Genomic DNA, 14,271 nt, shown 5'->3' with positions numbered 1-14,271 from the left:
TCGCTTTGGGGCAATTGAGCATAGCTAATCCACCTAATGGAAGGGAGGAAACCCATGAGGACACATGGAGATCATGCACAAAAGCTCTGCACAGTGACCCTGAGCTCAGGTTTGTGCCATCATGCTGCCCATTTATTACTTTCAGATTAAAATACATTTGTGTGTGTGTGTGTGTGAGAGAGAGAGAGAGAGAGAGAGAGAGAGCGCGAGAGAGAGATTGATGGACACTCAGAGAGGCTGTTGTCAGTGGAGTGTGTTCAGAGCTGATTGATAACGAGGCATGCTGCAGCTGATGCTGTGTGCAACTATGGGGCAACTCTGATTACGACCTGTGAGTGTGGGAGAAACAGAATGACCTTAACTGGGTAAGATTAATAAGTAACTGCAGTGACTCTAGACTACATCTAAACTCTACATCTAAACATTTTTTAAATAACACATTTTATAGTCAGATAATGGACTGCGAATGCACTGATGCCAGGTACCAACATGGGGCTGATATTGTTCTGAGAAGCTACATGAATATGAATTGAGATTTGACATATTCTGATGATTTTTGATGTTAACAGACACAACACAACCCCTGATATGAACACCAGATGCACTGTATTTAAGCATGCTGCTGTTTAACTCATGGCATTTTGTAGAACTCAGAAATAAACAATTACTGACTGTCTGCTAAGAGTCTTGGGTTGTTGTCTTGTATTGCCTGATGACTTTGCTGTATTGAGTATGTACATTTAAATAAAATCTATACATTTTCTCTGCATTACCAATGTTTAGCATTATACGTCAATTGATAGCACTCTTAATTTGTAGATTTTGGCTAAGTGTACTGTGATTATGTGTGTGTGTGTGTGTGTGTGTGATGTTTACCAGACAGCTGTATGTGATGAATTGATAATGCAGAGTGGTGCTGTGGTTCAGAATGCTAAGCTTCAGGCTGCAGTAAAGGGAGGGACCTGCCCTTTCTCCACTGCAGTGTGTGTGTGTGTATTGGCAGCCTTAACCATAACCCTTACCCTTGAGTAATAACAGGCATCCATCCACATTTATTATCCCTCATTCCTTGTCAGGCTTTTCTTTGTCTTGTCCTAAGCACTGATCTTTTGTTAAAAATGCCAGTGCACTATGTCCAGCTAGGTTGATGAGTGTGTTTATGATTGTGTGTATGTGTGAGTGTGTGTAGTCAGTGATTGCAGAACACCATCAGTGCCATTGCCTTCCAGCACTCCTCTCTGTGGCAGCCCCTCCCTTCCTCCTGTCTTCCTTTCCAGTCCCTGTCTGTCCGTTACCTTTTGCCTATCCTGTTCATCTGTGCCCCTTTTCTCAGCACTCAGTATTCTGCTCTTCAGCTTCTCTGATTTTCCTTTTACATTCTCTTTACAGCCCTCCTTTCTTGTCAGCTCTCTCTACCTCTCCTCTGCTGCGTCTCTTTCCTAACGAATTCTATCATCCCTGCCTTCCATCCTCATTTCTCTCTCTCTCTCTCTCTCTCTCTCTATCCAGCTGCAGTAGCTCCTCCTCTCCTTGAGAAGCACTCAGTAGTGATAAAGCAGCCCCCTCCTTCTTTTTCCTCTCACACTCTGTCTGTGTTTCACACACCCCTTATACCCTTCTCGGTATTCGGCTCACCTCTCTTTCCTCCCCATCCTTCCCTCCCTCCCTCCTTCTCTCTCTCTCTCTCTCTCTCTCTCTCTCTCTCTCTCTTTCTCTCTCTCTCTCTCTCTCTCTCTCTTTCTTCCTTTCTTTTCCATACAGACCTGTTCTATACGTCAAGCCCTCCCTGGCTCTCAATGAAGTGAACGCACAGCTCTCTCACTGGCTGGAATTTATGAGAGATGTGAATGCATGCTGTCTCTCTCTATCTCTCTCTCACACACTCACACACTTGCATGCACTCGCGTTCACACAAACAAATACACTCCAGATTGCAGACCGTTCTGCTCCGAACGTGCACACACGGAGCAGCAATCTCTCTCTCACACACAAACATACACACACATACAACGCTGTCTGTCAGACTCTGTCAGTTCGCTGGGGCGTGAGCTTGGGATGAGGTGATGTTTTGGGACAGGAAACACGGGACCATGGGCAATTCCCAACGCCGGGCTAAAGGGAGGCACAAAACTAAAGGGGCAACAGGTACAGTACACACACACACACACATTTTGCACAAGTAACATACCAGATGTTCCTTTACATCCATACATGCGTACATTGATATGTTTATGTGAATCTCATTTTGTTTCATCACCTCATGTCTGTTTTTTTCTTTTTTTATAATTTTGTCATTGCTGACAGTCCTGTGAAAATGTGAGTGTGTGTCAGAATACAAGTGTGTGTAAGTGTGTGTGTGTGAGTATGTAACTGTGAGAGAGTGAGAGACTTTGTGTGATGATATCAGAGGTTAGTGTCAGTGTCAGGTGTGACAGTGTAACCCTGTGTGTGTGTGTGTGTGTGTGTGTGTGTGTGTGAATTGAGTCCATACACAGCTGAACAAGCACAGGGTTATGTGGCCGAGCACAACCTGGCACTGACACTAACCTCTGATATCACCACACACACTACCACATTACGTATCCAGTATATACAGGACATATAGTTCTACATATAGCGCTTTCTCTCTCTCTCTCTCTCTCTCTCTCTCTCTCTCTCTATCTATCCATCTATATATAGTTCTGCTGTTCTGCCACGGTGTGTGAATACCTATTTATTGTCTTGCTCCTGTACCTGATGTCTGTGTATCTGGTCAGACGGTACTATGTTCCTGTGCCTCAGTGTATGAGTGTGCAGCTTGTGTTAGCACAGAGTGTGTATTGTCTTGTGTGCAGTTGTGTATGCAGCTCAGTGATGGGCCATGTGCATCAGATCACATCAGAATTTCACCCTCTGCTGAACCCTATGCACCGTGGAAAAAGGATGGTGGCAACCTTGAGTAGAGTACTGCATGCATGTGTGTGTGTGTGTGTGTGTGTGTATGTGTGTGCGCGTTGTCGCTGGAGTGATTGGTTTGATGAGAAATAAAGCAAGAGACTGCTGTGCACACACTTTTCTTCTCATGCGCATGCCGCTATTTCATTCATGTTTTTCTCTCTACCATGACATCATTCTACCAGAGAGAGAGAGAGAGAGAGAGAGAGAGAGAAAGAGTGAGCAGTTGTCATGGAGACAGATAGGTGGTAAAGCTAGTCAATCGAAAGCTTGTTCACTGCTTGTCAGGCCGTGGTGTCTGTGTGTGTGTGTGTGTGTGTGTTTTTTACACTGTGATGGTGGTCTTTCCATGACCCTGGTACTACATGTAAAAAATATACACATCTTATTTAAATCTTGCAAACACACATCTTATTTAAATATTATTCGAAAAGTGCTGATTGTGTGTGTGTGTGTGTGTGTGTGTGTGTGTATACACTTTATCACAGTCAGACCTTTGTCATCTGAATGTGATTACAGTATTACACTTACTCTGCTATGACTGACCCCATTTTAAACCTGAAAAAAAACTATAAAAATTGGGAAAAACCTATAATAAAGTAGTGCTCTGTAGGCATACAGTTCCAGCCTGTAGCCCTACGGTTGCTATGCAAAATTTGTAAGCCCCTTTACCCCGTCCATCAGTGGAACCACCACAGGACCAGCTATGATTTACTAGTGCACTGATCTTAGCACTGGCACTCACATGGCAGTGGTTTGGATGAGCAGAACAGTTTGGTTTATACTAGTCACTGGGTTAAATAAGGAGAGGAGGATCAACATGAGTCCTGCATAAACAAATGTCATAGCATCTGTCTGTGTATCCACAGCATGAAGCATTAAGGTAGAAGTGTCATAAAATGAATTAATGCAATAGCGAATGTTTATATATAAAAATACAAAAGGTTCTAGTTTATGTATGACTGTGGAATGATTGTTTTCTTCGAAAAATAAGGCCAGAGATGGAGAAAAGCAAGGCAAAGAGGAGATGGCTATACAATGTCATTGTCAGAACTAGCCTTTATGTGCCTATAGTCAACATCTGAATGTATATTTGAGGTATATTTGTGTATATCTGAAATAACCTTCAAATAAAACGTTTAGCCTGTTTGTGCTTCTGACTTGGATGTTGCAAGAGTTCAACTGGGAAACAAGACCACTGAGCATAAGCTAATGACTGAAGCTAATGATTTAGCCAGCTAATGTCATTAAGCTTTTCATGCAAACCAGTGAAAGTGGATATCAACATTTCTCTAAGAAGTAAGTACCCTGTAAAAAAAACTTGTTTTCAAGTTTCCTTTTTAGAAGAAACTGATGTCTGGCTTCAATTTAAATCATAGCACTGACACAGCATTAGTGAAAGTAGCACAATGATCTAATGCAGGCAGTGTGAGTTGTTCTTTCTATGGTGGTGTTTAACTATTTAACACACTCCAGTTCACCTATTTAAAGGCAGTAATTTATTATGTCTAAGATAAACTTGTTACTGATCGTGTATCCCACAAGGCTCGGTACTTGGCCTGTGTTTGTTTTCTTTGTATATGTTTCCACTGTGAAAGATTACAGTCACTGGAGCACAGTTCTGTAGATCTGTAACACCAGATGATGTCACTACTGTACTCTTCTAAGCTGCTATAATGTCTGTCCATTGTTTACTGGATGAATAGCATTTTTAAATAAAGATGACAGAAATTGTAATTGGTATTGAAGAAAAAAAAGTTATATAACAGACTTATTATGTAAGAAACATAGCATGTGTAAAACCCTACAGTATGTTTAATTACAAAATGCCAAGAAACTGATCCATGCTTCTTTGTTCCACTTTGACTATTATTGTATATTAAAAAGCACCACTCAATTCCCACTACTACAACAAAATGGAGCAATAAGATTACTTAACCTGTACTAGAGACAGAGATCACATTCCTCTCCTTTTAGCCTCACTCTAACCGGCTGTCTTTTTTCCTTCAGAAGTGACAGTAAAATTTTATCACTAGTTTTTAAATCTCTTAATGCTACAGCATGCACCATTTTACAACTCTGAATGTCGGAAAAACTAGTCTACAATATGTTCCAGATCGTGTTTTGAGATCATCTAGCCTAGATGCTAGCCTACTCCACTTTCTGTGTGTGAAAATTAAAAACAGTGCTGAAGCAGCCTTCTGGTTTCCCAAAGATCTGGAACACATTACCATTAAACATTTGTCAGCTCTATGTATCATTAATAGCTAAAAGATTAATTCACAGCTATATGTTAGTGTCTGCTATACTTTTACAGTCATGTTACTTTCACGAAAAGTTTGTAGTGTTAGTGACATCTGTTTTTACAGCTTGTCAATTATATGTAATCGTCACTGCTGTTATTTCTTTGTTGCAATTCAATTCTTCGATTTGTTTCCTTCTATGGAATATTTCTATGGATTATTTTTACACACCTCTTGAATATAGCATGAGATTTTTTGAAACCCACCCACCTCTACTCGTGATGCGCTCAGATGACACACCTTCTTGAGGTTCTTGTGAGGACACTCTATGCTACTCGGGTACTTTGAGACCCCAGATACAAAGAGACAATGATTTGATTGTGTGAAATTCTAGGTTTGTTATGAAATTCTAGTTTGCAGGTGGACAGATTTTCATGAAAGAGTGATTGTTTGGGTCAGATATTTGGTCTGGTTGTTTTCAGCAATGGATCAGCCTACTGATAGTGTGTGTGTGTGTTTGACCTTGGAAATCTTTGGTTAATTTACTAAGTGTGTCTTCATTCATGAGTGTGTGTTTGAATGCTCCAGGTTTCTCATTGCTATGCATGCAGTGATGCACTGATATTTTGTTCTGTTTATCTGCAGGCTGTGTGAGCACCGTGATGGTGTGCTGTTTCACACGGCACGCGGATTTGATAAAGCTGCTGAGTCACGCTGGCATTTTGCCCACTCTCTTTTCTTAAGCTGATGTGTGATCGTGTGGCTGTGTGTATTGTTTTGCAGCTCAAGGTGGACATCAGCTGTGGTTCCTGGTGGATTTTTCGTAGAGAATCTGTAAAGACTCCATAACCCAAGGAGTGTGTGTGTGTGTGTGTGTGTGTTAGGCTATATGTCACTCTCTGTTGCTTAGGAAGACATGTGTGAGTTCGGAAAGAGAAACGTGGTCACAATGGAGCGGGGGAGCAGCCCCAAACATGCAGAGCTCATGTATCCTGCCTTTCACTGTGCCATAGTGAAGGAAGCAAATCCAGACCCCCACCTCTCTCTCTCTCTCTCTGTCTCTGTCTCTCTCTCTCTCTCTCTCTCTCCCTCTGCTGTGTTTCCTTTTTTCTCTAGGTAGTCTGACTCTTTTCTGAGTCTGTCCGTGTCTCTCCTTTCTCCATATTCTTGGTCTCTAATTTATCCATCTTTCTTACCTACATACCTCCTCCACTTCATCTACTGTTTGCTCTCCTGCTTCATGTTAACTAGCTGGAGCAATTTCATGGCGCTAGTTTTGTCTTCAGTCCCTCCTTCTCTGTCTCTCTGTGTCTCACTCTCTTCTTCTCCTCCTCCTCTCTCAATTCCATTGTGAATATTGCCATGGAAAAGCTAGACATCTTGAAGAACAGAGCAGGTAGGATGAAGTCTTCTATTATTCACTCTTTGACACTATATTCAGACCTTCAAACAGAAATTGTGAGGTAGTCTGAATTCCACTGAGTGTTATGAGGAGTGCTCATGGCAGCAGACTGTGTGTGCAGGTCCACAATGAGCAGCAGACGTGGTAGTTCATCTCATATCTACAGCTGTAGAAATGAAAGGAGATAATAGATATATAGAGATGTCTCTTTAGACTGTTTTTTTCTTCCCTAAACTCCCTTTAAGACATTGATATATTCCTTACGTATATGTGCCATGTCTAAGTTTATGCATGCATTTGTTGTTGGTGAATGTTATTCATTAAAATGAATACCCTGATAGAACGCCCATTATGTCAGCTCATGCTACATTGACTTTCGAACAAATCCAGAACTCTGCTTCAACTGTTTTAATAATGTGCAATTACTGGGTAGTTTTATAACATTTTTTCCAAACTTATTCTGAGTCATATGACCTGTGAATGCTATAAACATGCTGAAGCCTCCAGGCAGTATTAGATTTCTGGGCATTGTGGGTGAATGTGGGATGAGTTCTAGCCACTGTGATGCTGGTTTATTTAAAACATGTAATTTTTGGTTGATAAATTATACAGTGTTACGTCCTGTGTGTATAAGAGTGAGACTGTGAGCGTGAGAGCTAAGCTTCACTCATGGAGCCTTGAGTCATGGAATCTTATCACATGTGCGTGAAAGTGACCTGAGGTTATGCAGCATCTTGACAGGCGCGCACACACACATACACACACACAAATGGGCCCCATGCCCATTTTTTGCTCTGGTTTTCACTCTGTTCCCATTTCACCACTGGATTCCAGCACAGCCACGCCATCCACAAGCATAGTGTAATAACACTGACAATACACAGACACTGCTCTCTCTCTCTCTCTCTCTCTCTCTCACACACACACACACACACACACACAAACACACGCAGGCACACACACACTCACATACATGCACACACACACATACATACACAAATATTTACACTCACACGCATAATCACACAAACTGCCCTTGTAACCCTTCTCACACTCACGGCTACGTCTACACACATTCTTTTTTGAGAAGCCTGCTGGCTAATTATGGATGTAAAATGAATGGAAGAGAAAATTAAGCTTCATAGAATTTTTATGTAAATGAGTTTCTAAATGAAGCCTTCGAGTTCTGGCAGTCTGACAGGCCTTATGACAGAGAGAGAGAGAGAGAGAGAGAGAGAGAGAGATGTATACTACAGCATCATTCTCAGGGTTAAAACCTGTGTGTCTATTATGTGTGTTGTTGTGTGTATTGGCTGTGACAGACTGTTCCACTATGAGTGCCATGCCAATATTGGGTAAATAGATAAATAACCCAAAGAGACATATGTGTTGAATATGTGAGTGTGTGAATGTGTCTTTGAGGCTGCTGCCAAACCTGCATGTTTATCTCAGTCATCTTTTGATCCAACTGCTGATAGATCTGTATCTTTTGATTACAGGATATCTTTCCAAGCTAATCCCACTCTCCTTTTTCCCTATCTCTGGCCTTTTTTTTTTTTTTTTTTTTTAGAAACCAGTAGGAAAGGTTAGTTGTTCACCAGAGGTTATATATAAATTTCCATTAATTTTCTTCCCCTAGATCTTTAGACCTTTTGATGTCTTTTTATTTCTGGCCATCCACTGATGTTCTTACAAAACAAATCCTAAGCTCTTTTTCTATTGTACATGAGACATGATATCCATGCTGCTGTAGTATGACTTACTGCCATTGCAGTTTGCTCCCATATTAATCAGTGTGGAATTTATAGCATCAACTCTGTAGCTTGATCCACTAAGTGCAATTCTGCCTATATGTTTCTTTGCTGTGAGGGGAATGGTAGTAGTTTCTAGTCATGAACACTCCAAAACACAATATTTAATATACTTTATTAAATTGTAATTCAGTGGTAATACATGCCTATGGGTTAGGGTTAGACTTTTTTTTTTAACTTTGCATATTTACTGATGGTGAAATTAATCCGCTTTAACTTTTTGAAGGCACATCACAGCTGGTTTCATATGAGCAACTTCCTTATTCCTTTGCCCTCATTATGCTGCTCTTGAAGCAGCAGGGTTTTCTCAACTTCTTCCTCTGCCCACCAATAAGCATCTGTCTCTGCTTTCCTCTACTTCTGTGCCACTCATTCATCCACATCTAGCATTTTCACAGGCATCATAGAGCATGTATGGCATGACAGGAAGTTGATGAAGTGTTGTTTCCTCTGAAGGCTGTTGTACAGTCATTGGGCTGTGGAAGTTATTAGAGGGATTGGTCTCTGTTCCCACTGTGCGTGTTTATACACTGTGTGGATTTTTGGATATGTATTAGCCCACAACGGGCATTTTTATTTTTTGTACTTTGATCATAATCTATATATGTCGTAATACTTTGCCTCCCAGCATTGAATCATTGAACTAATTTAACCTTGCATTGTGTACTTGAAGCTGTGTTCCTGGCTTTTGCATGTATTGTAAGTGGAAGTGTGGTAGCAGGTTTGAACTAAATAAAGGGGTTTTTACACTTCCACGCTTTACTATTCTTATTAATGCTGCTCAGTGCTTATTTCTGAGCATGTAGCATGTCTACATGCATGAGTACATGCATCTTCTAACTGATGCATACTGTCATGAGACTTTGTGCTGATTGGTGTGATTCATCAACACAACAAGAGTTCTATAAAAAATGTAGTTTTTATAGCATTAGCCTTACATAATGAATACTTTGGGCTCATAACATTATTAGCTTACATGACAGTGTGCACATTATTATAACCACAGTTTCTGCCCTCATTTCTCCCCATACAATATACTGTCTGTCTTGTTTTTGTCCTTTTTTGCTCTTCACTTTCCTTATATGGTTGATGCTGCTCGAGATTCCTTGTTAGTCACTGTATTTATTGCCCTACTGGTTTCCGTGGGTGTTATGAAATATTGCATGTGTATTTACCACCAAGCCATGAAGTTCCACCGAAGTGTAATGCCTAGCCTAGTCCCCTAGGTGAAGGGAGCCTTTAAGGTGCCCAGGCAACAAACTTTACACGTTCATGATATGAGAAGGGAGCACCCAAAAATAGGTGGATATAATCCTGGGTCCTTGTTTTTTTCTGAGTCTGTTTAGTGTACTTAAATGCCAAAGTACATAAACACTGTATTGTTACATATGATTATAATATACAAATCATGCTCACTTACCTCATGCTGGGTTGCTGAGAAGGTGATGTGAAGGACAAACCCCTCAGTACAAACATCCTTGTGTGAAAACACCCTAAGACTTGTGCATTAGTCACTGAGTGTGTGCTGACACAGCTTTATAGAATAGAAGTGTGGCATGTAGAGTGTTCATGCACAGACACACATACACATTTATTTTGCCTTTATTTTTTACCATGAAAAGCACAAACAGATTAAAAATCTCAAACAAATAGCAGCATACACATAAACATCATCACATTAAAGTAGAATAAATTTGTATAATGAGAAAAGGATCAGTATCAGTAGATAACTGATTCAGGTAAAGCATCTACAGCCAGATGCTTCTGTCACCAGAACTTCTCATATATAGCTCATGGCAAAAAAATGTAGGGAAGTGTGAATGAGACACACACACTAAAGGCATATAAAACAAACCTTTGACTGTAGCGATCCTTTTGCAGGTCGGTTTAAAGATATGGAATAAATTGTGAACCTGGCTGGAAGACATTACATCATAGCAATGTTTCCCTGAGAAAATGTTATGCAGACTTAGTGTCAAAAGCAATGGCACTGAGAAGGAACACTGAGTCAGACGTTCTGAACTGCCAGTGAATTACTAAAAATAACAATCATAAAAATGTTATCTTTTTATTATCATGATGTTAAAAATTTATATATTGTTTCTGCTTTTGCAGACAAGGTCCTAGCATCCATAAAACCATAATTAGCCTAGAGCCAGGAAAACAGTTTAATCTGAAAAGAAATGTTGCTTGCCAGATAGTAATTAGTTTTTAGTTTGTTTTTTGTTTGTTTGGTTGTTTTAACATTTTATGGGAAGTTCAACAGCTTGCAGCTAGGTCATTTTTTAAATATTGCAATTATTGCAGTTAGTTTTGTCTGCCTGCAGAAATGCATTCAGTGCCATCCATTTAGATAAGCCTAAAAGCACATATATGGATAAACATATATTTTTATATAAACATATAACTCTTTTTATCTGCCACAAGATAATTTTTACCCTGATCATTACAGTGAATGCTGTTTTTTTTTTTACATGCTGTATACAAACATGTACAGATTTCTCTGAAATACACAGCAGATTCATATAGCAGTGATGCCCTAATATGGAGAGTAATAGCACCATGAGCACATAAGAAGGGGAAATCACACGATTGTTCTCTGCATTTGTAGCATGGGCTCTTTCTGTTTTCTTTGGTAGAACCGCACTTCCCCTCTTTCTGATCGTTGCTTTCTCTGCCAACTCGTGCTCAAGCTCAGTTTGTCAGCTCTGTGTTTAGTAGCTGCACCTGAACGGTGTTTACTTTAACCTGCATTGTCAAATTTAGTCATTTTCTTCTTTTCCTTTGGTTGCTATTTGACCCTGCTTTAATTATTCCACCCTAAAGACCTTTTCTGTGTCAGAAAACTTAAAGCTGCAGCTTTACCTCTGATTCTTAAAAAGGTATAAGAATCAGTGGCAATCTTACTTCACCAAAACGATTACACAAAATATTTGATCTGTTTCTATAGAAAAGATAACATTAGAAGGAGCGCATTGATATAAACCTATCATTTAAATTACACTTCGCTGGCACTATTGTCAGAGCTGCCGTGCTAGGTAATGAATCAAGTCCTTCTGACCAATCAGATTTGAGAATTCAGCAGTGTCATGGTATAAATAGTCTTAATCTACTGTAATATTTAAGCCTACCACTGGACAGCAAAACTTACAGGAGCTTGTAGCATTAGCTATGTATTTTCTATCAGCCATTAAGTGGAACAAAGCACATGACGGGTGTATGAGGGCACGTTGCTTTTCTCTCATCTCCTGTTAGAGAAAAAAAAGTCTCTTGTGTAGTGAACGTGTTGGAGATGTGCTACTCTTTACTGATCTCACAGCAGCAACACTGGGCTTTCAACAGCGAGATGTCTCCCAGTGCTCCTGACTTATTACCAAACACTGGTGTAATGTGGGGAAAAAGCTCTTAAAAGGCTCTTTTAACACCTAGCACTGCAAGGCACATGGGGAGTATTTAGTTGCTTAGTGGTGTAGGCTGGGATTAAGTAAGACTGGTTCATTTCAGCATCTCAGGGGAAATGTGGTTAGTGCTATGGACCTCTTAATGAGTGCGTTTATATAAAGGTCTACTTATTTTACTGTACTGCATTCAAAGCCAATTTTTTTTTTTCGCTAAGCGAAAAAAAAGCAAACAGATTTAATAAGACCTTAATATGTTCCCAATAAGACTTGTAATGTTTTATTACCTTTTAATAAAATTGAGTTTACACACATGAACCCAGCAGGGTTGCCAGATTGGATGCCTTGTTTTCAGTACAGTTCACTGTAAAAGGTTGTTGAAAAAAATAACAAGCCCAGGGCTTTTTTTTTTCTTCAAATAAAGGTGATTAAAAATAAGGATCTAACACTACTTCACTAATTCACTGAGGCTAGACTAATGTAGTTTCTGTTTGAAAATCTTGGACTGTAGAGGCCAGGATGGACGGATAACAGATGGGAAGCAGTGTCCAGAATGAATGTGAGAGGTGGAGAAGACCAGGGTGGATGCTGATTTACCCCTCAAAGGCCACTGCCTCAGTTTCCTCCCTGCGCCTCCCAGGCGCTTCCTCTCAGAGGGAACTGTGTATGACGTGTGTGTGTGTGTGTGTGTGTTTTGTTATCAGACATACTGACACACAGACACACTTTCTCTCCCAATCTGCCTTTCCTGTCACTCTGTGTCATGCAGGAGAGTACACATGCAGGAAATTGAGGCAGGAGGGGATGATGTGTTGCAGAGCAGGCAGCAAGGAAGCAGCAGTCCCTCTAGTCAGCACTGCTGGGAGTTGGGGACACTGCAGAGCATGCAAACACACAACGGCATCACTATCACTCAATATCCCATTTCTTTCTCCAAATATTACTGTAGCCATTCGGATACAAGCTTGTGTGTGTGTGTGTGTGTGTGTGAGATTATAAATTAGTAATAATTATGCAGGCCCCAGTTATAGAACTGCTGCCCACTGGACATTTTGTGTTTTTTGTACCATTCCATGTAAACACTAGAGACTAGAGACAGAAATCCCAGGAGTTCAGCAGAATCTGAAATACTCAAACCAGCCCTTCTGGCACTTGTTTGAAAGTCACTGAGATCAGATTTATTCCCCAATCTGTTGTTTGATGTGAACATTAACTGAAACTGTTCACCTGTATGTGCATGATTTTATGCATTGTGCTGCTGCTGCAATGATTGGCATAAATTGAGCATTTTGGTCGAAGTGGCTCTGATATTCAAAAGTGTTGAGATGGGCAAATAGGACATGTTGTTTACGGCACTCTGTGTGTGTGTGTGTGTGTGTGTGTGTGTGTATAAGCAGAAATACAAGTGTGTAAGTCATAGTGAGTGACACTGGTAGTTGAGCCAACACACACACACACACACACATGGTAGTTGAGCCAACACACACACACATATACACAGAGTATATATATATATATATATATATATATATATATAGGTCCATATCATATATATATAGTGTGTATGTGTAATAGTGTTTATGTGTAAGAGAGAGAGACTCATTGCTCGCTGGCATAGAGCTTATGTAGCACTATCTATATATAGTCTATATGACTACAGACTGTGTGAGTGTGTGTGTGTGTGCACCTAACCTACAGCTATTAATGCCAGTTGACTATGCCTCTATGACTTACACACTTGTATTTATGCTTACCACGCAAATGCTAAACAGATTAAATCTGATTTCAAAACATTTCTCTCTCTTTATCTCTCTGCTGTAATCACATTGTGTTCTCTCTTGAGCTGTACTGCTGTAGAGATGTACAGTAACCATGGTGAACACAGACACAACCATGATAAACATATGCACAAAATAAAAAAAAACAGAACAGTTTGTTTTTATGAGTCTTATTTATATACTGTATTTAGAGCAGATGTGATCTCTGACTTTCATACTGTCTGTGTTGAGTTCACACTCGGATTAGTTTTTACCTGCATTTAAAAATCCTGTCGAAAACATTGGCTTGATTATTATTTTTTATTTAAGATCTACTCAAAAGCAACTAATACACAAAAAGAAGGAGATAGAAATGTTACAAATTCAGTATATTTTAACTCAGTGACAATATCTTGACTATACACCAACCATGCCTAATATTGTGTTGGTCCCCCTTTTGCTTCCAAAACAGCCATGACCCATCCATGAGCCATGACCACTGTGTATTCTGACACCTTTCTATCAGAACCAGCATTAACTTCTTCAGCAATTTGATCAACAGTAGCTCATCTTTTGGGTCGGATCACACGGGCCAGCCTTCTCTCCCCATGTGCATCAATGAGACTTGGCCGCCCATGACCCTGTCGCCGGTTCACCACTGTTCCTTCCTTGTCCACTTTTGATAGATACTGACCACTGCAGACCGGGAACACCCCACAAGAGCTG

General features: G+C 40.2%; 1 protein-coding gene across 5 annotated transcripts in view; it reads left to right on the top strand.

Annotated features, from left to right (window-relative positions):
- nhsl2 (NHS-like 2) overlaps positions 1-14,271 on the top strand; it is a 69,546-nt gene that overhangs the window by 35,101 nt on the left and 20,174 nt on the right. The window contains exon 1 of one of the 5 annotated variants that reach the window (XM_058394172.1): positions 1,819-2,145. The exons of 3 other annotated variants lie outside the window; for them this stretch is intronic. In XM_058394172.1, the coding sequence (XP_058250155.1) occupies positions 2,064-2,145 (82 nt within the window). In that variant the 5' untranslated portion in view covers positions 1,819-2,063. Of the gene's footprint in view, positions 1-1,818; positions 2,146-6,078; positions 6,574-14,271 lie in introns of those variants that run through there. One more of the 5 variants, XM_058394173.1, reaches the window with a different exon arrangement.

Source organism: Hemibagrus wyckioides, linkage group LG07 (genome assembly GCF_019097595.1).
Source record: "Hemibagrus wyckioides isolate EC202008001 linkage group LG07, SWU_Hwy_1.0, whole genome shotgun sequence".
Lineage (NCBI taxonomy): Eukaryota > Metazoa > Chordata > Actinopteri > Siluriformes > Bagridae > Hemibagrus > Hemibagrus wyckioides.
Note: the sequence above shows the minus strand (reverse complement) of the source record. Positions and strands in the feature narration are given on the sequence as shown.